The 26,919-nt window shown below is 47.2% G+C and overlaps 1 protein-coding gene across 1 annotated transcript; it reads left to right on the top strand.

The window, feature by feature from the left end:
* Nucleotides 1-221: 221 nt before the first annotated feature.
* On the top strand, nt 222-22,901 carry KLF9 (KLF transcription factor 9). The gene is made up of 2 exons (XM_049645957.1): nt 222-1,371; nt 22,577-22,901. The coding sequence occupies exons 1-2, from the start codon at nt 867-869 to the stop codon at nt 22,804-22,806; spliced, it is 735 nt and encodes a 244-aa protein (XP_049501914.1). The 5' UTR covers nt 222-866; the 3' UTR covers nt 22,807-22,901.
* The last annotated feature ends 4,018 nt before the right edge of the window (nt 22,902-26,919 follow it).

Raw genomic sequence — 26,919 nt, 5'->3', positions numbered from 1 at the left:
CCACCGGGACCGAGAGGCGCTCCCGAGGAGGAGCGGCGGCCCCCTTCCAGCCTCCCGGCTGTTACCCTTTTAAATGTCAGCGTTCGAGGCTGGAGGGGTAGCACGAGGCAGCGGAACGGAACAGTCGGATTGGCCGCACGCCTCAGTTCTAGACGCACCTCTCCACCGAAAGGCCGTTCTGACTGGCAGGGGGAGAAAGTAAACAGAGTTGAATCACCCTCCCCGCTGGCCAATTGGAGGGGGTTTGGATTGTGACGTGATGGGATTCTGCGAAATTGTTACTGAGCAAGAGAATGCCGGAACGGTGCGGACCGGCCAGAGCAGGGGCTCAGAAGGCGTCCGCGGACTGGGGGAAAAGTGTCTCTTAGACCCCGCGCTCGGTCCGGCCCTTGCCGCGCGCGCCCGGGTGGTCGGCTGAATGTCCCGCGGCTTCGGTTCGACGGAGAGGCGGCCGAGGGCGTGTACCTCTCTTGCAGTTTCCTCTCCCAGCGCCTCGGGGGCGTTTTCAAGCGCATAAACTTGCGGCCGCCACGTGTGGCACCTTTCCAAGGGAGCCGGCTCGGAGCGGCCGGCGCGCCCGTCGAGGGGATCGCGCCGGGCGCGGGGCGCGGGCGGCGGCGAGCGAGCGGCGGCAGCGCGGCGGAGCCCGGGGCCGTGGATGCTGCGTGCGGAGGCGCTGCCGGTTACGTAAAGATGAGGGGCTGAGGTCGCCTCGCGCTCCTGCGAGTCGGAAGCGCCCCGCGCCCCCGCCCCCTTGGCCGCCGCGCCGCGCCGCGCTCGTCGTCCGAGGCCAGGGCAGGGCGAGCCGAACCTCCGCAGCCACCGCCAAGTTCGGCCGCGCCGCCGGGGCTGCTGTCGCCCGCACCATGTCCGCGGCCGCCTACATGGACTTCGTGGCTGCCCAGTGTCTGGTTTCCATTTCGAACCGCGCTGCGGTGCCGGAGCATGGGGGCGCTCCGGACGCCGAGCGACTGCGACTACCTGAGCGCGAGGTGACCAAGGAGCACGGTGACCCGGGGGACACCTGGAAGGATTACTGCACGCTGGTCACCATCGCCAAGAGCTTGTTGGACCTGAACAAGTACCGACCCATCCAGACCCCCTCGGTGTGCAGCGACAGTCTGGAGAGTCCGGATGAGGATATGGGATCCGACAGCGACGTGACCACCGAATCTGGGTCGAGTCCTTCTCACAGCCCGGAGGAGAGACAGGATCCTGGCAGCGCGCCCAGCCCGCTCTCCCTCCTCCACCCTGGAGTGGCTGCGAAGGGGAAACACGCCTCCGAAAAGAGGCACAAGTGCCCCTACAGTGGCTGTGGGAAAGTCTATGGAAAATCCTCCCATCTCAAAGCCCATTACAGAGTGCATACAGGTTAGCGGCGTCTCCCTCTCTCTCCCACCCAGCTCTGGGGTTAGTTAACCTTTGGCCGGGCGGCCTTCCTGGGCGTTAAGGACACCACGCTCGGCCTCAAGGGTGCCAACATTTTGGATGAGATGCTGTTTAACTCTTTAAATAATTGAACCGTGTAGAGAGACGGAAAGCTCGCTCTCTCCTTAATTGTCTCCAGCCTCTGGAAGCCATGGGGGGCATTAACCTGGCGGGCAGAGTGAGTGTCGAGGGCCAGCCCCTGTGCGTGGCTTCGCGGGGAGTGTGGTGCCGCCCTTCCCGCCCCGCCCCCCCAGGACTCCCGCACCCCGTGACGGTGGGGCCGCCCCCACCCGGGCAGACGCTGGCACTGGGGAGGTCAAGTGGCGTATCTCTTATTTGGTTCTGTGGAGGGATTGCAGCGGAATGGCCAAAACCTGGGGAGAAGGGCACACTTTACATGGAGCCTTTTAGGGATGACTAAGGACTCATTTAGCCGTATGCTTGCTACTTTTCAGGGCTTGCCAAGGTGGTTTTAAATTTGGCCAAGAGTCCCCGGGGAGGTTTAAAATAACACCGCTTCAGGCAGCACCAGAGTTTGATCAAGTGATGGGTCGGTGGGTTAACTTCATGATTAGTTGGCCTTTGTAATGAGGTTTGAGGGCTGATTTTTCGTTTCCACATGATTGGTGGCACCCTTCCCCTGAATAGTTAGGGAGGAGGTGTGGCCCTTGTCTGAGGTCAAGGCTCTGTAAAGAACACGCCTGGAGGCCTCGTGCAAGGGTGTCTCCCAGGGACAGCAGAAGGCAAGGGCTGACCCAAGGAATGTGGCCAGAAAGCCATATGCAGTACGGAACGGGGCTTGGAGGCTTAAGGGGGGAACCTCGGTCAGCCGATTCTGCTGGTTCTGTTTTAACACACTCGGAAAAAGTTGGGAAGGGTTGGGCCTTGCTATCTCACCATCTTTAGTAAGGTTCTTTTTACAACTGCTGTTCTGATAAGGAAGCACAGGGCTTCATTCGTTCCGTGGAACTTCTTTTCCTTCTATCCTAGGACACCATATTTAAGAGGCTGTTGGAGTTATTTAGAAAAGTATTGTCATTTTGGGGTGTAATTGTTGGTACTTTTAAGATGAGGCCCTGGGCCTGTGGTTTTAAAATGATCCTTGGTTGGTCTGCTTTGGTTTTGCTTCTTAAAAGAAAGGCCACGTAACTGCATTTCAGATTTTATTTCCTCTGGACGTGTTTCTTGTGGAGGTGGCTGCTGGCAAAGGAGTAAAGCTGAATTTCCTCCATGGTTAATGCAAAATCAGGCTTTGTTTGGGGTTGTCATCCCCAAGTTGCCACAAAACAGCAGTTTCAAGTTTGTATCTGTAAGGTTGTTGAGAGGCAGATGTGTGCCTGAGCTGGGGGATGCGACCTTTAGCGTGACTTCCCCAGGGTCAAGTGGGGGTATATTAACCCGAGGGTGTTACTCACCAACAGCTGTTGGGCGGGCCTGGCCTCGTCAGCCATGTTCCCGGAGTTCAGTTGTTCACAGGGACACTCACTGCCTGCCACCTTGAGCAAAGGCACTTTCTCCTTCAGGGAGCTGCCCAGGCGGGTAGCTGGGGAACCTGCAGTGTTTCTGTGTGAGCTACCCGACTCTTTGCGACTTAGAAAAAAAGAATCCCGGAGTTCTGAACCATTCAGCTGAGTGATCTTGTCAGGCATTTATAGAAATGGCTGCTTATGTGTGCGTGCATGCGTGGTGCTCTTTAATTCTCCATAAGGCACGTCGGCTCAGCTGTTCCAGGAGAACCTTTTACACAGTCAGGAGTGGAAAACCAAGTGAAATGTTAATCCCATTTTAAATGCTACAGTCAGTCCTTTGGAACTAGTGATATGGTGATAGCAGGTGTCTTATTTATGTTTTGGGGGCTCTGTAATACCAGGACACGGTCGAACAAAAACCTCGGCCTCTGTAAATATGGTGGGAAGCATACTCCCACGAAAGAAGGCATGTGGAAAGGATACTCTAACTAAGAGATGTGTAGGTCTTGCGCATTTGGAAGTTTCTGATACGGCTTCGAGTTAGATTGTCTGGGGGAGGGGGGAGAAATGAGGGAAGGGCCTTCCTGGTTTGCTTTGGCTGGTATTCAGTCCAGGAGGTGAACAGGAGGTAGCCCTTGGAAAGTCTGCATTCTGTGAAGGTTTTAACAGCTAAAATTCTGGCCACACCCCCTTGCTCAGCGTGGCCCAGTAAGAGTCCTTCCTGCTTGCTGCTTGCTCCCCTCCCAGGGCCACGACTTCCATAGAACCAGGGGCTTGAGAAGTTGAATCATTTAAAGGAAATTGCATTTGATCCAGGGCTGCTACCTCCGTAGGGTCCTAAGAGAGGAACTCGATTTGGAGTTGGGTTCTCACTTGTCCGATTGTTTCCCAGGTGTGAGAAACTTCAGCAAGTTACCAAAAAAAGAAAGAGAGAAAGAAAGAAAGAAAGAAAAATGAAACTTCAGTAGGTTACTGGAATTCAAAATTTTTCAAACTAGAGGCCTGCTGCCGAATGTGCTTTGCAGATCTGTTTGGCTTGGCCAACACAGAGTTAATAAAAATGGAATCAGTTACTAACATCTAAAAATCAGAAGATTCGGCACAAATCCAGAGTTCTGGCTTCTCTGGAAAAATGGATCAATCTGGCAAAACTAGGCCTGAATTCCTACCCAGCAACAACTGGCTTGAACTGATCATTGTTTAGAGGGCAGTGACCTTTATTTTAATCATTTACATCATCTCTGTTGGCATTCGAGTTTACTACCCCTTCTGTGACCCTCAGTTTCTTAATCCACTGGCTAGGGTATTACCTCTGAACCCAGAGGTTCTTGAACAAAGATTAAATAACATAGACAAAGCAGCTAATAGGATTCCATGTACAGAAAGCCCTCAAGAAATTCTGGCTCTTATTGTTTGTGTGTAACAGAGAGGGCATCCTCAAAAATCAGGAACCCAGAATAAACATATTTTTAAGTAGTATGTCAGTCAGTTCACATTTCAGTTCCCATTTTATGATACTCTGCTCAATTTGCTTTTCTTCAGTCTTTAGGTCTGATATCCTTCTCACGCAGTGTGCCTCTAAAGTGTAAGCAGTACCTCCACGGTTAATCTGGAAAATGCCACAAATACATTCCTTTTGGTTTCAAGACTTTTGGGTCTAAATACACTTTAGAAGGTATTTATGGTCATGTTTCAGCTTAACAATTAGATCCATTAGAGTTCTTGGCCTGAAAATGTATGGAGCATTTTTTTTTTTTTTTAATGCAACCAATTTTAAGTTTGTCCTGGCACACCCCCCACAGACCCACACCCACATCACTGCCCTCCCCTACGTGCACAGGCACACACACGAACGTCCCCTTACAGCCCTCACACCAACGCTCCCACCACCTCTGAGCACACACCCCCAACTGGCTCCACAAATACCCACTGACCCCCCAGACACTCTTGCCACACCCACGTGTCCCCAACCCTTCCATGAACACTAAAAACAAAAAATAAAAAAACAAGTTTATCCTAAGTTTCCTGACTTTTCGGTCACCTTGAACAGTTATGGACGGTGGGATATCTTTGGGGGAAGGAAACAACCACATCCAAATTCCAGATCAAAGTCCTTAGAACCAGCTGATGTAATCAGACTCATGCTCCGTTGACATCTCAGTGATAGAAACCTTAGGTTCTATTTACTTCACACCAAGCGCAATTTTACTTTCTTTTTGGAAAGACTTAAGTCGACTCTCCCCAAATGGTGACAGTGGGTTGACTTGAGGACACTGTTTATGGGATTCTGAAAACCAGAAGGGCCAAAGTTCCAATCATCACACTTCGGTTCTACAGAAAGAGTTTTAAAAACAGTACTTTTTTTTTTTTTTTTAATAGAGCATAACAACATTCATGTATAACAACGAGACACGAGACTTAACAAAACTTTTCCCAAGAGTGGCTGCTTCTCTTTCTCCTTATCCCGTTTGAACGTCTTCCCAGGATACTTGAGAATATCTGGCAGAAGGCATCCGAAGAGCCCCACTGTAGAAGGTCTCCTCCAACACTGGAAATAGATTTTCTGGCCTCTTTAGGAATGTCCCTTCCCTGAGCCAGGGTGTTCCTTCCCTGAGACCAAAGTTTTAAAATTGTGCTTATACAGGTGCCCTGGCCTGTTCTGAGCCCGCTTGGAGCTTCTCCTATAATTACTGCAAAAGGTTTAGAGTCAACTGTTTGGTTCAGGAGAGTCTAATGCCATCAGAGGTATGAGAAAGGACCTATTTCCGTGACCCAGGAGACAGGCAGGCGTTCAGGGACAGGGCAAGGTCTCGCTTTGGCCACAGGCCCCACAGGCCCTAGACTAGGGGCCTTAGCTCAGAAGTGGCCTCTGGGCCGGGCCGGCCCGGCTGTTAATTTGAGCCCCTGTCCAGTCTTTGCCTCTTGCTCTTCTCTTCATAAATAGAAGGGAGGCCCTGTGTGTGTTGGTCCTTGAGGGGACATTCTCTTGGTCACGTTCTTTCCACAGGGCTCCCCCAGTGATGTGGATTGTTGGTATTTCACAACCTGACATGCTGCATCCAAAATACTTTCACAGCTTCGCCTGAGTGGGAGCTTGCAGGTCATTGTTTTTCTACCCCCCCCCCATTTTCTCTCTCCTAAGGAGCTTTAGACATTTTTCCCCCATAACTGTCCTCCCCTCCCGTGACATTTTAGCGCCTCAGGTGTACTACAGAGCTGTCCGCATATCGTGCCCCTTTAGAAGGCCACAAACCACTGTCATAGCTAAGACTTTTTTCACCTGCCAAAGATCCAATTTTTGCCCCCTTGGGGTGATATCCACCCTGCTTCCCAGTGAGACTGTCTAGACACAATCTCATGTATCCTGTCGGGGAAAAAAGTGACAGTCCACATTCGAGAAGAGGGCAAAAAGCTGCAAATGGCCTCTAGCTGCAGAGGATGATAGATTTCTGAGGATTCCTAGGAGGCAGTAGAGACTTTGCTTCTGGGTTTTGCAGATGAGAGGCTGAAACTTCCTCGATTCCAAGGAAGGATGGCCCGGAAGGCTGCCCAAACCCCAGCCCGCTGCTGAGACCTCACCCTGGGGACTGAGGCCTTTTGGGGGACCCAACAGCTCTTCCTTGCCAGTCCCCGAGCTGGGAAGGACCAGAGGCTGTTCCTCCTCACACCCCATGTCCTCAGGCACCCCCCTCTAGCTGTCCTAACCAAAGCAAAGTGGGGTTGCCTTAAAAACCTGCTGCTGCTGGCAGGGTTACTGTTTCACCACAGCAAATACACATGGAGTACAATTACAGGGTGAAAACCCCATTCCCCTGTTTTCCTATTTTCCTGTGGGATCTTCCATGAGCAGGGAGGAGAGGGGAGGGGACAAGCAGCTGGGCTGGTCGGGGGAAGACAGCAGAGCAAGCCCAGAGACGTTTGGATGGCCACACCCCATTACCTTCAGATGTAAAGACCTGAGGGAAGTGAATCCTTGGATTCTGAACCTATGGGTCAGATTTAACACTCTTGTCTCAGTTGTCGCCGCGTATCCCAAGAACTACTAATCCTGCCAACGTCTGTGGGAAATTCTCAGATGCAACTTCCCAGGGACAACCATCTATGACACTGGGAAAGTGGCTGACCGTGGTCTTCCTTAATAAGTCCATGGAGAAGAAAAGTGGGTGGGTGGGTTCCAGTATTCACGTTTCCAAGAGCCCCTGAAGCAAGCTGGTGTGCCCTGCTTAGAGTTGGCTTTCTAGCCCCTCTATTTGGACTTCTGAATGCCTTATGATCACTAGCATCCTTGATTTAAAAAACAACAAAAACCCACAAAAAAACAGCTTTATCATTTTCGTTAGTCCTGACTTCCAAATTTTCAGGGTTTTTTTTTTTTTTCCCCCTCCCCTTGCCGGTTCTCCAGCTCAGAGGGAAAGCTAGCAACATTCCAGGCCTCTGCTGCTTCCGTCCTCCCCCACATCCGACCCTCCCACCTTATCCTAGTGTTTCTCCAGCAAGCCCAGCGCCCACTGAAAAACGTAAATTAGTGCCTAGTAATTGGTACAAAGGCACTTTCTGTTTCCATGCAACACACGCAAAAAGGAGGGGCAACAGGAAGGGGAAATTAAAAAAAAACCCACAGATGGTTAAAAGAAAAGAAATGGGATCTTCTGCAGTGGTCTCTGAGCAGTCCTTTCTCTGGCTCTGCCCCACTCTTTGCTGGGAAGTTAGTCACAGGCCAAGGCCTAGCTCAGAGCACTTGACGGCAGCAGTTGTCTGTATCAAAAGAATAGAACTTGGAGGTTGGAAGTAACCTTGAGAGGGCATCACATCCATCGTGTGGCCTGTGTAAGAGGGTATGGCCACCCTCTCAGATACGGGGATTGTTCCATGCCAGCATGTTGGGGCCCTTGAGGGGGTTGGAAGCTCAGCCCACGGTTGTTGGGAGGCTAGCCGGCTGCCTTGACAGGCACGTGACTTTGGGCTCACGGCCGGCCAGGTCTCCGGGAACCTCGGTTTCCTCAGCAACACAAGAGGGCGCCACGTACTCTGAAGGGCTGTTTAAGACGAGTGCGGAAGGCCAGAGCATGGCCCACGTGGAGACCTTCCCTCGCTGTGAATTCTTTGCAGTGCTTTGATTTGATTCTTCCCACCCCCACCCCCACCCCCACCACGGTCTCCTGAGAATTTCAATCTGCGGTTAACATTTTTTAAATCTTGGTTTAAAGAGCTGCTTCGCATTAGCCAAATTAACCCAGCGAAAGGGCAGAGGTGGAGTCAGCCTGGGGACCTCTGCCCTTTTATTATGGGAGCCGCACAGTGTGAACCAGCTCACGGCCAAGTGCCAGTGAGATTTCCTACTCCGCCCTTCCCGGAGCCCTCCTGAAACTTTAATACCTTTTTGGTGCATTAAGGCCAAGAGTAAACATTTGTCTTATCCTGGCCTCAAGCAGTCCCCTCAGCAAATAATAGGACTCGCATTATTATTCATAGAGAATGCTTTCCCCTCTAAGGGAGTCAGGTGCATCCATTTTTTAGGCGTGGGATCTTACCAGCCGTTCATTTCCATTTGTGCTCAGAACCCATGTCCACGAGGGTCTACCTACAGGCTTCCCTTTGGGTCTCGGTTCATCGTGAGGTATGTGAGCCTCTGGGATCCTGGAAATGAACGTCTGAATCTGAAATCTAAAGATTCTAGAACTGCAAGACCCAGCTAGCTCACTAGCTATCTATGCCTGGGGCCAGTGGGTCTTTGCTTGTTTGTTTGTTTGTTTGTTTGTTTTTAATATAAAATTGAGAATGATCACAGATTTGAACAAGAGAATGGAATTCGTCTCTGATTGAGCCTTTTTAAAAAGTGAGGACATTCTTTACATAGATGAAAATAAAGAGACAGGAGCTTAAGCCATGCAAAATTAATGACAGGGATTTGAAATGCAGGCAGCAGTGTTTTGTTTGAAACAAAGTGTGAACATTTTTCCAAGGCAAGTCTCTGTTGTTTTGGAAGTGAGTGCCTCCCAGAGTCCCAGGGGCAGGCAACGGACAAAAAAAAAAAAAAAAAAAAAAAAAAGCTTTATGGACATTTCAGAACTAGAAAGAACTGTATGGATCATCTTGGTTCAAAGAAAGAGAAAAGAAGGTTTCACCCCCTCCCTTCAGGGGGCCAGCTCCGATGGGATGGAGGTAGTCAGAAGAGTAGGTGGGAGACCAGTCCATCCTAGAGAGTTAGCATGCAGGGCAGCTCCAGGAGGGGGCTCTCCTGCAGTAGGGAGAGCAGAGCATGGGCTTCGGGGCCTTTAGACCTGGGCTTGAGTCCCGCCTCTGCCACTCTGGTACAGCGAAAACTCTCTGAGCCTCAGTTTTCCCATCTATAAAATGGGTTTCAGTGATTCTATCCTCATGAAATTGCTCTGCAAGTTAAATCACATGAGGTATTTAAAACATTTCAGACACTGTCTCCACACATCAAGAATTATAATTAAAAAATAATTTAGGGGGCACCTGGGTGGCTCAGTCAGTTAAGTGTCTGACCTTTGGTTTCAGCTCTGGCCATAATATTGTGGTTTGTGAGATCTAACCCTGTGGGAGGCTCCGTGCTGACTGCACAGATTCTTTGGGATTCTTTGGCATTCTCTCTGTCTCCCTCTCTCTCTCTGCCCCTCTCAACCCTCCCCGCACATGCTCTCTCTCTCTCTCTCCCCCTCTCTCAAAATAAACTTAATAAAAATAAAATGTATTGAAAAAGTAAAAAAATAAGTTACAGGTATTGCCCAGAAGCCCTGGATGTTCCTAGAATTTTTGTTTACAATTCCAGATCTGTCCAGCAGCAGGCCATTTATTTGAATAATACTTATTTCTTGAGCGACCGCTCCACCCGTAGAGCTGGGCTACATGCAGAAAGCAGGCACTGCCAATGTTGTGAATAACAGCAATAGTAGAAAATTATTAATATTAGTAGTAGTCCTATTAGTAATAATATCAGTAATAGCAGTAACATCCAGCATTTATTATATACCAACTTCTAAGCCAAATAGTTTACATGCATTGTCCTGTATAAACTCACAGAAGTCCTATGAGATAGGAAAGTACTCTTACTCCCATTTTATAGGAGGAATTAGAGTTGGAGTTAGTTACCTTAGCCCCAAGGTTACTCTGGAATTTTCCTAGCATGTTTCTAGCTGCTGGAGTCACGCCCGAATTGTTCACTTGGACCCCTGGGGCTTCCTTCCACCGGTGGGAAGCAACCCTGTGTTTTGCATGGCTCTCCTGAACTTGGCTCCAAAGCTACCAGTGGTTAGCTCTCTACTCTTGTGTTCTGACTCTGGCTCATGGATGACATTTGTGAACGTTGGTTAGAAATATCTGTAGAAATCTTGGACTCTGACCAGACCTATCCTATACTTTCCAGTAGTTATTCAGAGCCTTCTTCCTTCCAATGGAGAAAGAACCTCGTCCTGGGTCTGCAGCTGTCTTAGGACTCTTGGTCACAAACAACAGAATCCAATCTTGGTCTGGCTCGATAAAAAATAAAACTTGATGGGTTCAAATTGCCAACACATCTGGGGTAGCTCTAGTTTCTGGTATCTCTGGATTCAACTACTCAGTGTCTAGCTCCCTCCCTGGCTCAGCCCTGCTGTCCTCTGCTTTGGCTTCATCCGTGTGCAGCCTGTCTCTGGACGGCGGTAAGGTGGCCATCAGCAGACTCCCATCCTGCCAATTCAGCAAGCCCTGTGGAAGGAAAGTTCTCCTTCCCGAATGATTTTAGCAAAAGTCACAGGCTTCAATCTTCACAGTGGAGTCAGAACCTTGTGTCTGTCCCTGAACTCAATCAAGCTTTGGGGTGTGGGGTTACTCCCCACCCCGAAATCACATAGACTTAGAGTGGGGAAGGGGTGGTTTCCAAAAGGAAATTCAAGGTGTGCTATTTAGTACCCAAAAGAGGCAATGCATGCCAGACAGGCAAAACCAACAGATACCCACTCTGTCTGCCCACGTAGAACTATAGACAGGATGGTCCAAAGAGCAGAAGTTTGACAAAATGAGGGACAGATTAGTATGACAGCACTTTTTTCCCCTCCTCTTTGAACAGAAAGGACTCTGAACTGTCTCTGGAATTCATCCTAAAAGATAGGCCACCAGTGCATGTACTAAATGGTCTTTGCAGGAAATAGGTTATTTCAACATGTTATTTCACGTGCTCAGGCTCATACCTGTATGTCCTCTTCTCTGGATATTCTAGAAGCCAGTACCCAAAGCCTCTCGTGGAATAAGGTTAACAGCAGCAGTGTGATAAGCAGAGCCATTTGCTTGGTCTGAATTCCAGCCGTCTGTCTGTTTTAATGCCCAGAGAAATGAGTTGTGCTTACGTGAACGTTTGTCACCCTGTGTGTTAATAGATGAAGGCCCCATCTTTACAAAGATGGGCTGTTTATACGACAGTTCCCGTTGGGATTCAGGAGTCTATTCAGCGTGTGATGCCCAACAAAAACACCATAATAAATTGTAAGAGGCAAAAATTAGCTCTTAAAAATAACTTACAAAAAACACATAAAAATGACTTAAATCCCTATGCTGCCATAATTCTACGGTAGTTTTGTACCACTGCTGTTCTAATGAAAATAAGCAGAAAGAGCTGGCTTCCTCTCTTTCGTGTCATAAATCTTACCAGTGGCCAGCCACCAGAGGCTTGTCTGGTGTGCATTATCCCTCTGAAGGCAGGGTGGTGGGGGGCAGGAGGGGGTCCCCAGCATACAGAAACGTGGGCTCTCCCCCTCTAACCTGAGTTATTTCTTCCCGAGGAAGATGTGGGGGGAGTCGGGCAGGGGGACTCCTTGGGGAAGTTCGGATGGCTGAGTCCCTCCAAGCTTTGTGGTCACCAAACACCAAGCAATATGAATTTTTTTTATTTTGAGAGAGAGAGAGAGAGAGAGAATCCCAGGCAGGCTTCATGCTGTCAGCACAGAGCCCAGTGGAGGGCTCGAACCCACAGAACCGTGAGATTATGACCTGAGCCACATTCAAGTGTCAGACTCTTAACTGACTGAGCCACCCAGGGGCCCAGGCAATATGAATTAATGGCTCACTCCATTAAAGCTTGAAAAATGATTTGACAGTGGCCCACATGGCCTGTGGTCATCGCAGCCCTCCTGTGGGGCCGGCAGTGTCCTACAGTGGTTGAGCCCAGGGACAAGAGGCTGACAACAGTGCCACAGCATCACTAGGCCCCCTGAGTCGTGGCGAGTGCCACAGCCTGGCTGGCAGGTAGACCAGACAGTTTTCTAACAAGACGGCAGTCTCATCTCCTGTATTTTTTGTCGCCGGCCCATGGTATTCTCCGAGATCCGGCCCTCTGGATAGCGGCCACTCCAGACCGGAAGCTGTGGATGCCACATGATTTCACCTAAGTGCACAAACGGAAAGGTTATCTTTGTGTCCGCTAAGGATGCCGAAAGTCTCAGGGGCCCTTCCAAAGTGCCTGTGTGCACTGGGCACGAATTCCCCACTAAAACCCGGGGTGTGCACAGTGTAACTGTCCACAGTCAGAACTGGGTTCTCGAGCCCCACCCTCACCCCCACCCATCTGTGCTGTTGGTTGAGAAATTTCCTCTTGATCCTATTCAGCGTGTTTCCATCACTTCTCTATTGAATGGTGTTCTTCTTTGGGTAAGTGTTTGCAAAATCAGAGTTGTCTCTCCCTCTCCCTTTGCCTTTCTTTCTCCTGGGAGTGATCTAGCATTTGGTCAGTAAGAGGCCCACCTCTTTTTTTGGCATCTTGGCATCAGGAAAGGGCTGTCAATGTTGCACACCGTCCGCTGAGCACCGTCCTTTGACCTGGGTGGTCTCCCCTGGGGTGTCATGCTCTAGCTCGGGTCTTGGTCCTCATGCACTGGCATCCTCTGCTGAAGAGGATCGCTGTACAATGGCTGCAGGTGATAGATCCTTGCATTCTGTGACTAAGGACCCCTGTGGCCTTCTCCCAACTGTGGGGTCATGGGCCTGATCCCTCAGGTGTCCTGGCCTGTGGGGACCTTCCAGAGGGGCTGGTGTGGGCAGCAGTGGTTGGCCCCCTTGGGACTGCCCACCCCTGTTATTAGCAGAATAGAGAATGCGGGGCACTTCTTAGAGACCTCTACTTCTGTTCTCCAAACTCAGCCCCTCCAGCCTCTCTGTATAGCTCAGGTCTTGGTAGGAAGCACTGGCCAATCAAGAGACTTTAAATTTAAGGACTTCAAGGTCTGCTTTCCATTTTTCAGACCCTATTTTGAAACTTAAAGCTCAGCAGCACTTACTTGTTTTAAACCCGTAAATGCCTGCCCCCCCCCACCCCCACCCCTGCCCCTCAAGCCAATCCAGCTGGAAGGAAGAGCCCAGGAATAAGAGAATGAGAGAATCACATACTAGAAGGCTCTCTCTGCCTTGAGTTAGCGCCTTTGCTCTTGTGTTGCATCCAATCTTGTCTTGTGCTCCAAACCGAAGGAGGAATTTGAAAACCGGTTCTCAGGGCCCCTGGGTGGCTCAGTCAGTTGAGTGTCCGACTTCGGCTCGGGTCATGATCTCACGGTCTGTGAGTTCGAGCCCCACGTCATGCTCTGTGCTGACAGCTCAGAGCCTGGAGCCTGCTTCGGGTTCTGTGTCTCCGTCTCTCTCTGCCCCTCCCCTGCTCATGCTCTGTCTCTCTCTCTGTCAAAAATAAAAATAAACATTTAAAAAAGAAAGAAAAGGAAAGGAAAGGAAAGGGAAGAAAAAAGAAAAGAAAAGAAAAGAAAAAGAAAAAGAAAACCGGTTCTCATCTCTGGGCAAGTAATCTGCCCTGAGTCAGTGTGATCTGAAACATGACAGGTTTGAATTCGATGGTTACAAAAGTCACCCAGAATGCAAAGATTCAAGGATCTGTGTTCTCAGGATAGTTTTGCCATTAAACACTTACATCCTGTTCGATGTTTAGTGGGTTCATTTATTAGTTCTCTTTCCCACAAACAACTGGGCAGAAGCGGTGTGCTCTGGGATGGCAGGAAGGATGTGGGCATGGGAACCAGCAGATCTGGGCCTGGACCTCGGTGTATGTGGTTGTGGGGAGGTCACTCCACCTGTGCCGATGCAGAGTTGCTGAGATCGGGACTGTATCACCGAGATGCCGGGACATACCTTTTGCCTAGAGTCCCGAATCTGTTGTGTGCCGTCTCCACGTCTGAGGTCCCAGCGCTTGAGCTGTCTGACAGATCAGTTGAGGCTGGGGACACACACACAATATTCGGACGGGCTTGCTTCCTGGACGCCAACACGTTGCATTGAAGAAGTGCCGTGTGACAGATGTTACAGACACACTTCCCAGTTCAGAACCTAAAGAATGAGGCAAGCTTCCCTCCACAGAAAAACACAGGGGCCGGGAAGTAAAATCTCACATTCAGACTCTAAAATGACTCTGTGGTAGCAACAAATAAAATATAAAAAGAAACCAGATCACAAGAGGGATTCAAAGAGGGGCCGAGAGCAAATGGCAGTATGATGGGATGGCATTCGGGCAGGATCATGCTTCTAGGCCTGGTCAAGTGCTTTTGTGTTTTCAGAACATCTACATATGCATATGTAGGTAGCAATATTTTCTGGAGCAAACAAGAGGCTTTTTGGTTTCTTGATTTTTGAGGTCATAATTAATTGGAACGATTTACGCAGGGAAGCATAGAATTGTCTACTCCCAAAGATGGCCTACATACCTCCTCTGTCAAGTCCATGGGCACTTCCACCCTTGGTGGTAGCACACAAGAAAAACAATAGAGCAAAGGCTCCCATCTTATACCCACAAGTCAACTTGACTCTCCCGTGGGGAATGAGGACAGATGATAGTGGACAACTGGATGGGGGTGCCGAAGGCCTGGGATGTGGGCAGGTCTGTGTGGGTATGCGGCCAGCCAGTCTCACCCATGAACCCTGTATTGGACCCCGGGCTTTGTACCTCTGCACACACTCACTGCCCTGCTTCCCAACAAACTCACCCCTCCGTGGGGCAGCCTTACCATTACTGTCCTATTAACACTGCATCGGAGGGGCCTTCTCGTCTGTCCTTGGAGGGCAGTTTTCCCTTCATATATAGAAAAGGGAGGAGAGGAGGGGATGAAGGAAGAGTGAGAAAAAACACACGAAGTACGTTCTGAAAGTTTCTCACTTTCTAACAATTTGAGAAGGAAACAATGATCCTTCTTACTTTGGTCTCGGACACGGGAGTGTTAATTTCTCAATAGAAAATAAATACCCGGCCCCCACTTCTCCAGGTAGAATATATTCTTGATCAAAGATCCACCCATTTGTGGAAACATTTAAACTCAAATGCATGCTTCCTTTGTTTTCTGTTGACTTTTTTCTGACTTTGTCTCATAAATTTGTACTTAACTGTTTACAAAAATAATCAGAAAATACTGGAAAATTACAGAAAGAAAATGTTATTCTTTATCCTCCCCTCCCCGCCCCACCTGTAGATAGCTACTGCTCCTATTTTGTGTATAGTCTTCGAGGATTTTTTCTCTCCATAGATGTTCCATATACCTATACAGCAGATAATACTCTGTCCTTTTTACTTAGTGGTGTATTGCTAACATTTTTCCATTTCATTCTGTAATGATCTAGTATCTTTGTAACAAGTACATATTATCCCACCTTATGGATACACTATAATGTATCAAACCCGTTCTTTATTGTCAGACATTTAAGTTGTTACCAAGTTTTAGCTTTTATGAACAATGCTGGTATCCCTGTATACTTCCGTGTTCTTTATTATTACCAAAAATAATTCCTAGATGAATACATTGCCAAATAGCACTAGATCAGTTATAAGTCCCACTCATGCAGTAAAAGGTCAGTTTCCTGATGCCTCCATCAGCAATAGGTCTGTGAACACACTTCTTTACATTTTCACCAGCCTGATGTGTATTTCATTGGAGTCTTAATTGGCATGTTTTGGTTACTTGTGAGATTGAATATATTGCCATATATTTACTTATTGGCCATTGGTAGTTCTTATTTTATTAATTACTTGTTTGCATCTTTGCCCAATTTTATTAAATTGGGTTATTAATTTTGATTTCTCAGTGTCCATTTCATATTACGGATTTTAACTTTTTGTCTTATGCTGGAATTTCCTTTACTAGTTCAGTGTTCTGGCTCTTAAAATTTTTCACCTATATATATTTTTACTATGCAGAAGTTTAAAATTTTTTATTGTATCTCAAAACTATGCTTCAAATAGGATTTTGCCTTTGGTTTCGTATTTATACAGTCTTCTCCCCACTTCAGGATTCTAAAAATAGTCGCCTATATTTTCTCTCACCTCTGCAGTTTTATTTTTTACATTTATGTATAGAGCTCGTTTGGAATTTATTGAAGGGAAAGGTATGAGGCAGGGATCCAGATTTAATGTTTTTAACCAGATGTCTATTCCATTTATTGAATTAAACATTCATTTCTCCACTAATTTGAAAGACCCCCATCCCTGTCGAGTCTTGGGTTTATTTTCAGACTTGACTCTGTTCCACTGGTTCGTCTTTTCCTGTGCTGGTCTCGTGCTATCTCAATTATTGCAGCTTTAATCATACATTTTAATCACTGGTATTGCAAGTGCTCACTTATTGTTGTTCTATTGCAAAATTTTCTTGGCGAGTTGAGTGTATTTAGTCTTCCAAATTAACTTTAGAATAATTTTGTCAGGTTCACGAGAAAAGAATTTCTATGGTACGTGTTACATTCATAGATGAATCTGCACAGAATTGCCACATTCACGCCATTGAGTCCTACCATCGAAGAACATGAGAAATGTTCCAATATTCATTTTCCTTTATATCAGAGTTTTATGATTTTCTTCATGCAGGTCCTGAACTTTTAGCGTAGGCTTATCCTGATTGGCTGTGGTTAGCATGTAAGAAAACCATTGTTCTTTCGTATACTTACACCTGTGAATGCATTTTTAATTTATATTCGTTTTTTGGTTATTGTTCTGAGATTTCCCAGATAGAAAGTTGTATCAGCTGTAAATAATTCTGATTCGACCTTCTCTTTCCAGTGATTTACGTCTTATTTTGTTATCTAATTGTGCTCACTCACTTTTCCTAAACAACATTAAGTAGCTATAATGATGGGGCAGTGTCCATCCATGCCTTGAGCTTGACTTTAATAGAATGCTACCTTTATTTTACTATTGACCTTGCTAGGAAAAGGTTTCAGATCTATATTTTTTATCCTGTTAAGGAATCATTCTATTTTCCTGAAAGCTTTTTATTAGGGATGGATGTTGAATTTTATCAAACGCCATTTTGCATTTTTCAAGAGATTCTGTGTGTGAGGGTAGGAGCGGATGTATTAGTCTGTTCAAACAGGGAACCATATCAATATGATTTTCTAATATCAAATTATCCTTTTATCTCTGGAATCCTACTTGCTTTTTTCGATCAAAAAACACTACTTTTTCCTGAAGAAGTGGCCCTGATTTTGTATATCCGCGAGAAGCTGTGTTTCTTCATTGGCATTTTTAGAGATCCCTTCTGGTTTTACTAGATGGAGTTACGTTTGTCAGAAGCAATTGGGAGGTTCAGAGTTTGTACTTTTAACCTTCCTGCTTTAGCCCATTTTAGGTCCTTCTGTGGCATTGTGGAAGGGAAGGAGAACCAGGTGGGAAAGCAGTGCGTTGAGAGCAGGGGTCTCCCGGACCCCAGGCCAGTACCCCAGGGGCAGCCTGTCTGAACTCAGGGGAGCCTGGAGGGGGGTTGAGTATAGCCAGTTAGCAGTCCTCCCACTGTAGTCTTTCTCCCTCTGTATGGAGAACTCCCCACTTGGCTTGTCGACTAATCACGAAGCGGGGTGGAGGCTCCGTCCTTTGTGCTAAGCAGGCAAGCACGTAGCCAGCAGGCTCTACTCCACTTCTCTTGAACCCATTGGAGGCCCAGGAGCCTTCTGGAGGCCTGACCTGCTTCTGCAAAGGAAGTCTTTTACACACCAGGTGCAGTATTCAGTAGCCCTTCTGATCAAGTTTATTTTATACTCTGAGCGGAGTCTGTCAGCGAGAGGTGCTTAGCGCGTTGCTGAAAGGGGAGGGGAGTGGTGTATAAATAATGAGAACGCAGAGGAACTTGTGCTGTTAACAGCTCTGCTCCAGTAAAGCAAGAGTTTATTGTGTCACTGCCTCTGGCTATGTTTTCCTGTAAAGGCCAGAAATAAAACACTAGTACATGTCTGTTCCTTTTCCCCAACCCCCCTGGAGGATGGTAGCTCGCTCATTAATACTAAAGACAAGTTTAAAGATTCTTTAACTGATAGTTGCTTTGCCATATGATTCGTTCTGTGTGAAGAAGGCTACCTGTTCTTTGTGGGCCTTAGCGCTGAGCTGAAAGAAAGGCCTGATTTGATTTCCTCTTGGCTGCAAGATGACAGGCAGGCCTCTCTTCTCTGCCCACCATCTCTGGTCCCATGCAGCCTTAAATTCTGTTCCTTCTCTACCTACGATTTCTCCATTCCATACTTTCTTAGGTGCAAAATGTGTATCATTTTCTGGATGATACCTTATTATGTGTCTATTATTAGCTAACAGGCTGAAATGTATCCCAAAGTAGGTTGTGTGCAAACTCTTCACTGGGTTAAAGAGGTAGGTGGTTTCAAAGGGATACAAATTGTAAGTCTCCAAGAAGAATCCAGGCTTCCTGCACGCACGCATTGTTTGACTGGCACAGTGTTTTATAAAGTGTTGAATGTGAATGCCTTTGAGGGGACAAAGAGCCGTCCAGTCGGCCATGGATTCCACTACAATCCATGTTCTAATACACCTGGCATTTCACCCATTTTTATTTTTTTAATTTTTTAAAAATGTTTATTTATTCTTGAGAGAGACAGAGTATGAGCAGAGGAGGGGCAGAGAGAGAGGGAGATACAGAATCCAAAGCAGGCTCCAGGCTCTGAGCTGTCAGCACAGAGCCCAACGCGGGCTCAAACTCATGAACCATGAGATCATGCCCTGAGCTGAAGTCAGACACTTAACCGACTGAGCCACCCAGGCGCGCGCCACACCCATTTTTATTATGTGTCTGACTCCTGAAGATGTTTGGATTTGCAAACTCTGGTGCACACCAGCTACAAGTTCAGATTTTCAGACTGAGATCATGTGTCCGCCCACTGTCTACGAGTGACCAGATAGCAAATATTTTAGACTTCATGGGCCATACAGTCTCGGTTGCAACCATGTGAGACTGCTGTTATAGTGAAAAAGCAGCCGGAGATAATAATACAGAAACAAATGAGCATGGTTCTGGCCCAATAAACTTTGTATATGGACGCGAAAATTTGAATCCCATCAAAGTTTCTCCTATCCCAGAATATTATTATTCTTTTGATTTTTTCCTCCCAACTATTTGGTAAAAACCAAATAGAAGAATGGTGTTTAGGGGCGCCTGGGTGGCGCAGTCGGTTAAGCGTCCGACTTCAGCCAGGTCACAATCTCGCGGTCTGTGAGTTCGAGCCCCGCGTCAGGCTCTGGGCTGATGGCTCAGAGCCTGGAGCCTGTTTCTCATTCTGTGTCTCCCTCTCTCTCTGCCCCTCCCCCGTTCATGCTCTGTCTCTCTCTGTCCCAAAAATAAATAAAAAACGTTGAAAAAAAAATTTTTAAAAAGAAGAATGGTGTTTATACCATTTTTAGCTCATGGAATTTTACAAAAATAGATGGTAGGTCAGATTTGGCCTGTGGGCTGTAGTTTGCTAAACCCCTGATTTAGATCACTGACCAAAAATCTCCTAATGTTTTTCCAAGGGATCCAAGAAGAATCAAAATGATCCTGGAGCCTTTACACTAGGAAGTCACTGACAAGTAGATCTTTTTTTAAATGCTTAGAAACTGTAAGGTTGAATTATACAAGTAATATGAGTCTAACAAACGCTGCTGTTGGCTCTGATTTGCTCTGGGCTCACTAGGTGGTCCCCTCTTCTCTGCAACAGGGATAAAGATGCTAGGTCAATGGCAGCATCTGGGTTAGAAGGAAGAGAGCAGTCACGTGGTGACAACCATGGAGGGCAGTGAAGACAGGGTAGGCATAAGCTAGACCAAAGGTGAATTCAATGGGAAGGGACTCTGATTACACTTGAAACATACATGAATTGTGAATTGTAAGCATAAATGCTTGTAAGTTCTGTACTTACAGCCGATTCAGGCTTCATGACAATTTTCCGTTGAGTATTGCTTCCACAAAGCCATCTTCCTAAAACAGGAGGAGTGCCTTCTTTCTTTTCCAATCCAGCCCACAGCAGAGACGTCTTCTGATCCATTTTCCCCACAGTGGACACAGATCCTTTCCAATAAATTAACCTCCTCTCCTGACTCACTTGAAAGAAACATGTGCCAGTGAGTAAGCTAACCCACATTACCACTCCTCCGAGAAAATCCCTCCAATGAGTTTTTGTCCTAACAAGCACTGAGAAAACACTGAGCTTTTCCTTTCGGTCGCTTCCCTCACCACCAAATCATAAAGCAGTGGAGAGAACAGCTCCCGGACGGAGAGATAAGAGAGGGTTGTTCACTTCGGTCTCGGTTGGTTTGCTTTTATAGTTATAAAATTCATTGCTGTGTGAATTCTGACCCTTTGTTGTATATGTTAACAGAACATATTTAAGAGAACATCTCTCCCATAGACCCCTCACGGGATTAAGAGGACTTGGTGGCCGTCTCATTCTGCAACAGGCAGAAGTTGTCTCCCCCCAGCGATCCGGGAACTTCTGAGCAGGCTTTGGTCACGTGAGCGATCTGGAGGATGAACAGACTCAGCTCTGCACACGCACATGCACACACATACGTAGCATGCGCATGGGCAGTTACTCAATGCACGGCAGTATAAACAGCACACGACCACACATGATGTTGCCCTTGTCCTAGGAGGCTCAACCTTGCTGGGCTGTGGCAAACTGCATTCCACCTTCTGTTCCAAAGTTCTGAACTGGGTAGGATGCCGTTGGGTCCAGCAGAAGACGCGAAAGTGTAGTTTTGGATTCCACGTCGTTGAGTGTTTCAGAGGGTTTGGGTTTGAAGCGAGGTTTCTTTTTGTTTTGTTTTGGGGGGTTGGGGGCCCTCCTGGAGACTTCGAGCATCCTCATGCCTCATTCACCCCAGCACCCATGTCCACCTTGGTTCGGCATTCGCTGGTTTGCTCTTGCCTTGTGCTGCTGTGGCTTTTCAGCCCCCGGCTCCATGGGGATTTACACACAGACCCACATATAACGAATCTACTTACACAGATTCGTTGTGCCCATGCCGGGCTTCCCATAAGAACAAGGAGGTCGCACAGGGTGTGAGGACCATTGTTCTGCGGGGAGACTAGCAAATAAAACCTTAGCCATGTGGAAATTGTCACAAAGCTGACAGAGGTTTGGTTTTGTGGTTATTATCAGTATGTCTACATCTCTGGCACCGGGTAGGAGAAGCTGGCCCGGGGGGAGGGGAAGGATGAATAATATTTGGATGACTCAGATGCACCACTCTGGACAGCTCTCAGCCAGGAAGGTGGGGACGGGAGTGAGAAAACATGTACTCTTCTGGAGAGTTCTGTGGAGGGCAGGAGCCTGTAGCCCTGGGTCTGTGAAGCATCCACTTTGGGCTCTGCTAGAAGGAGGTGAGAAGCAGGCAGGCAGGCGCGCTCACAAGAGGAGCACACAACACTCTCGTCTTAAACAGCTCATTCTGCCTTTGTGCTTGCGGGCAACCCGGGCAAATGTGGGCACAGGCCCTCTCCTGCCATTCCGGGGCCAGGAGGTGGCCTGCTCACGTCTGAAGGGTGAGGCTTCGCTGCATTTTTGGTGCGATGTGCAGACAATATGCTGAATCTGAGGAAAGCGACCACAAGGGGGGTGGGAGGGGTGCCCTGGAAACACCTGGCAGGTGTTAAAAGCCTGTTTCCCCATCTGTGAAATGGGCCACCTCCGCGGGGAGTCCTGTGAGCATTCAGTGAGTTAACTCACGCAGAGTCCTTCTCTTTTAACAGTTTAGAATGAGGTTCATTGTTCTATGGAAGAAACTGGGATTGTTGAGTCTAAACAAGAGATCAGAAAAAGACACGATAGCTGTCTTCGGACACCCAAAGGAGGGAACACACAGCTGTTTTGTGTTAAGGCAATAGGACTTAAAGCGAGGCCTTTTGCACGGAAGCAGATTTCATGTCCCTGAAAGTGTTCCTGGCCGAGGTGCTCAGGAGCAAGCCAGCTTTCCTGTTGGGGGCGGGGAGGGGGCTGTCACCAGGCTTGGGGACATAGACGCTGGGTGGCCAGGGCACTCAGCAGCTGGAGGGGGGGTCGCAGCTCCGGGTGGGGGGCTGGTTGGACGTGCGGCCTGAGGTCCACAGTGCGGGCCTGAGGTCCATAGTGCTTGGCACAGTGCCAAGAGCTGAGAGTTTTGATTCTGGGAGAGAACCTGAGCAACCGAATAAGACTGTCCAAGGCTCTCAGGGATCCCTGGGGCATAAAATAGCAAGTTCACGTGCTCCGAGAAGACGCTTCTCGGAACCTTCTCGGAACCGTCTGCTCGGTGCCCCCCGGGGCGGGCGGCTTAATGCCGGTCCCAAGGCAGTCACTGTCTGAGGTCCCGGGGGTCCCCCCTGCGCGTCCCGGGGGTGGGGAGGGGCGGCTGGGAGCGCGCACTCCTGGGATGTGCTGTGTCACCGCGCCCTGTCTTGCCTCCCTTCTCGCAGGTGAGCGGCCCTTCCCCTGCACGTGGCCAGACTGCCTTAAAAAGTTCTCGCGCTCGGACGAGCTGACGCGCCACTACCGGACGCACACGGGCGAGAAGCAGTTCCGCTGTCCCCTGTGCGAGAAGCGCTTCATGAGGAGCGACCACCTCACCAAGCACGCCCGGCGCCACACCGAGTTCCACCCCAGTATGATCAAGCGCTCCAAAAAGGCGCTGGCCAACCCCTTGTGAGGGCCGGGCGCGCCCGCCGGACAGGACTGTCACCTCCCCTCCCCCCAGCACCCTCCCAACCCCGCCACCACCACCCCCCCCCTTCCACCCCGGGAGGGGCGCGCCCGCCCCCCCCCCCCAAGTCACCGCCCCGCGGTCACACCCTCCGCCCCCTGTCCCCCGCCTGGTTTTCTAAAAAGCACAGCGTAGCCTGAGATCAAAGTCCACACTTGGTCCCCAAGCAGAGGCACTCTGACCGTCTCTGACTGTTGGAGGGAAGGCAAATGCTTTTCTCTCTCTCTCTCTCTCTCTCTCTCTCCTTTATTTTTTTGGGGGGTGGGGTGGGGGGCGGAGGGGGGCGGGGGGAGGGGGGGATAAGGCCAGGAGCGGGGTAGACTTTTAAAGATTCAACACTGGTGTACATATGTCGGACTGGGTGAGCTGACCTGTGGCATCACACAGTGATCCTGGGCCCTTCCTGCTTGCTGTCTCTCAGAGTTGTTTTCTTACCCTCTTCGATGTAATGACGAGTGTGCTTCGGTTTCTTTAGCAAAACCACTCTCTTGAATCACGTTAACCTTTGAGACAAAGAACAACCAGCCGCCCACCCACCCACCCACCCACCACGCCATAGCACAGCTGTCTTTACGCAAGCAAGAGCGCACCTATTCCAGCATGATCTGTCATCTAAAGACTCGAAAACAAAACAAAACAAAAAAAAGTTACTTATAGTCAATGGGTAAGCAGTCTGAATTCATACTAATCAAGACAAACCTTCAAAAGGTTACACTAAGTACAGAACTTTGAAACCTTGCTTTGTATGACTCGTACTTTTTGAACATAAGCTGCACTTTTATTTTCTTAATGCAGAGGATGAAGAAGTTCAGTACATGCTTTAAGGATAGAAGCAGACATTCTGTTTGGAACCACGTTATAATCTGCTTTTTTTTTATTTTTTATTTTTTATTATTATTTTTTTTTTACAGTATACACATTTCCCTATGAAATCATGGCAGAGATGTGAGGGCAGAATATATACAACAGATGCTGAAGGAGAAGGAGGGTAGTATTTTTGTTTTTTTAATTTCAAAAAGAACAAACAATTTTAACTCTATTAACTTTTCCAAATTTTCCGATCCTTTTAGTTAACGTCATCTTATTGTTCTAATGCCACGAAGGGAGAGGGTTTTGACTCTGTTGGGTTTTATTTGAGTGGGTGCATGACCTTAAGTTGCTCTGGAAACACCTATTTTGTGGAGAAAAGACTTGTCGGTCTCCTTCCCATGTTCCCACAAACTCCCATTAACAGGTGCAAGAGTTGTGTGAAAGGAAAAGGGAGCTGACCTGTGAAAAGAAAAGCACATCCCTGTGAGGAGTGAGTCCCGAGGGAAAACACCCTGATGATTTCCAAGGTGACTTCACAACTGTCCCTTTTGGAGAACGAAAGGCACACTTCCATACATACGAAGGAAAACACATCACTGTATCTTTTCCATCAGAAGCCTCACCACTATATATGTCTTGTATCCAGGTGTCTACAATGGCCTAAACCACTGCATCCGTAATCCGCCATTTACCTGCAAACTTAATTTTGGCCGTCACGTGGCCAGAAAAATGAACTGTTTTCATAGCTAAGAAGAAACCTCAAGTAGGGGAGTCAGCTGTGATCGTGGGAGAAATGTTTACATTTTCTTTTGTCAGAAATCGTGCTTTTCTGGCAATTTTATCTGATATTTCAAACAGGGAGCTCCGGTGCACTCTCGTGGATACGTGTGCTATGAGATGTGTCACGCAAACGCAGGGTGCCTCCCTGTCCGCGAACTTGTTACTTCACCTGACAGTTTAGAACCAGTGTGGGTTCCTACAGCCGGCGTGGGTCACGGCTGACTCCGACGTCCAATCCAATAGCCATCACTAGCATGGTGTGTTTTATTTTTGTTTCACCAATGTAGTCGTATTAGTAGTTCTGTAAAGAGAACTGCTTTTAACATTAGGGACTGGGAACGGTCCATTGAGATAAAAAGGAAAGTGTTTTCTCACGGGAAAACATGTCAGGAAAAATAAAGAACACTTTCTACCTCTGTTTCAGATTTTTGAAACGCTTATTTTAAACCAAATTTTAATTTCTGTGTCCAAAATGAGTTTTAAGGACATCTGTTCTCCCATATGAAATAGGTTAGGCTGTCTCTTTCTTAACTGAGCTCATGGAATGTTTCTGCCTGTGACCCTCTACAGGCTGCCTTTTAGTGAGTGAGGAGTTTGGGGTTGCCTAGCAACCTGCTAACTTGGACAAACTCATCTTCCCCCTCGCAGAAAGAAATGAAGGAAAACCAAGCAAAGTCAGTGAAAGACAATCTTTGTAGTTTCAGGAGTAAATCTATATGTGGCTTTCGTCCAGCACTTACTTAGGCGGATATAAATGCAGCAACTTGTTTAAAAAAAAAAAAAAAAATGCACAATTTACTTCCCAAAAAAAGTTGTTACTTGCCTTTTCAAGTTGTTGAAGAACACACATTTGATATTCTCTTACATGTTATAGTAACGTAACGTATAAACTCAAGGCTTTTTATTCTTCGTGATAAATCCTGTTTTAACATGCCACAAAACAGGAACCAGCATTCTAATTAGATTTACTATATCAAGATATGGTTCAAATAGGACTACTACAGTTCATTGAACACTCAAACTATGAAGGAATTACTTTTTATATTAAAAAGACCATGGATTTAACGTATAAAAATCCAAATGCAGGATAGTAATTTTTGTTTACTTTTTTAACCAAACTGAATTTTTCGAAAGACTGTTGCAGGTGTTTAAAAAGAAAGAAACGTCGTTTTATCTAATACTGTAAGTAATTGTCATATTTTGGAAAATTTAATAGTTTTAGAGTTACGATAACTCCTCTCCTTGGTTAGAAAAGAAGAAAGCCCTTCACCACTGTGGAATGATGCCCCAGCTTTAAGGTCTAACTCTACATCATGCTTCTTTTGAGAATTACATTTGGTAGTCATATTACAGGAATTGATTAGTTGTCAGTTTGCAGGTAGATTTCGCACAGCGCCCATCACTCTGGATAGATTGAGATGTTCTTTCACAACAGATGAATGATCTGTAACACTGTAAGATACTGATCTTTACAACTGTTTAATCAGTTTTATTTTTGTACAGTATTAGTGACCTAAGTTATTTTGCTGTCCCGTTTTTGTAAATCAAATGAAATTATAAAAGAGGATTCTGACAGTTGGTATTTTGTACATATGTATATATGTTGTCCAAATAAAAGTAATAAATGACAAAGACTGAATTGTCCCGGCCAGTACCTGTTGTAAAAGGGGCGTATCTTGTTCTAATGCAGGTTACCCCTTTAACGTGCACTCACAGGATTTTTATGGTAAGTGCAAAGATGATTTTACTCTATGTCTTTCAACTTGCATGATATTTATATAGAACTGGGTATATTTACTATTCACGGACCTCTGAGGAAGTACACAGAATGTAGGCTGCTTGAACTCGCTGTATTATACTGGAGGGAGAATGTTTATGTTTTTAGGTAAATCACTTAAAGAGGCTTATAAAAGCTCACAACCATGCTGGGGTGGGCTAGGAACTGGTCAGAGAATGTTAGTGACTCAGATTCTGCTCCTGAGAGGTGATATTGATGAGAACACACAAGACGGGGTCTCAAAGGTGGGACAGTAGAACCATTAAGGCAAACGAAGATGAACACCAAAGTGTGTGTGTGTGTGTGTGTGAGAGAGAGAGAGAGGGAGAGAGAGAGTTATTTATAAACGTATACTAGCTCACTATAATTTATTAAGCTCTTATCATCTGGTGGTCATAGTGCCAAGTGCTTAGGTGTTTTTTCTCATTTAATCCAGATAGTAGCTCTGTACAGCTCCTTACAGTCAATACTGTTGTTGTCCACATATTTCAGATGAGGAAATTGAGGGTCAGATAACTTGCTAAAAGACACACGTATTAAGTGGTATAGACAATATTGGATCTGCTGAATCCAATTCTCCATCATTCTATGCCTGCATCAGGGTAGTGGGATTTACTGAGAGTCATTTTCATTTGACCCATTTTATTGAGCACCTATTTAATGCCAGGCATGATCATCACTGAGGACACAAA

Source organism: Panthera uncia, chromosome D4 (genome assembly GCF_023721935.1).
Source record: "Panthera uncia isolate 11264 chromosome D4, Puncia_PCG_1.0, whole genome shotgun sequence".
NCBI classification, from domain to species: Eukaryota; Metazoa; Chordata; class Mammalia; order Carnivora; family Felidae; genus Panthera; species Panthera uncia.
Note: the sequence above shows the minus strand (reverse complement) of the source record. Positions and strands in the feature narration are given on the sequence as shown.

Excerpts from the sequence above, each read along its gene's own strand:
- KLF9 (XM_049645957.1), top strand. The coding sequence starts at position 867 with ATGTCCGCGGCCGCCTACATGGACTTCGTGGCTGCCCAGTGTCTGGTT. Across the intron at positions 1,372-22,576 it reads CCATTACAGAGTGCATACAG|GTGAGCGGCCCTTCCCCTGC; the intron begins GTTAGCGGCGTC and ends CCCTTCTCGCAG.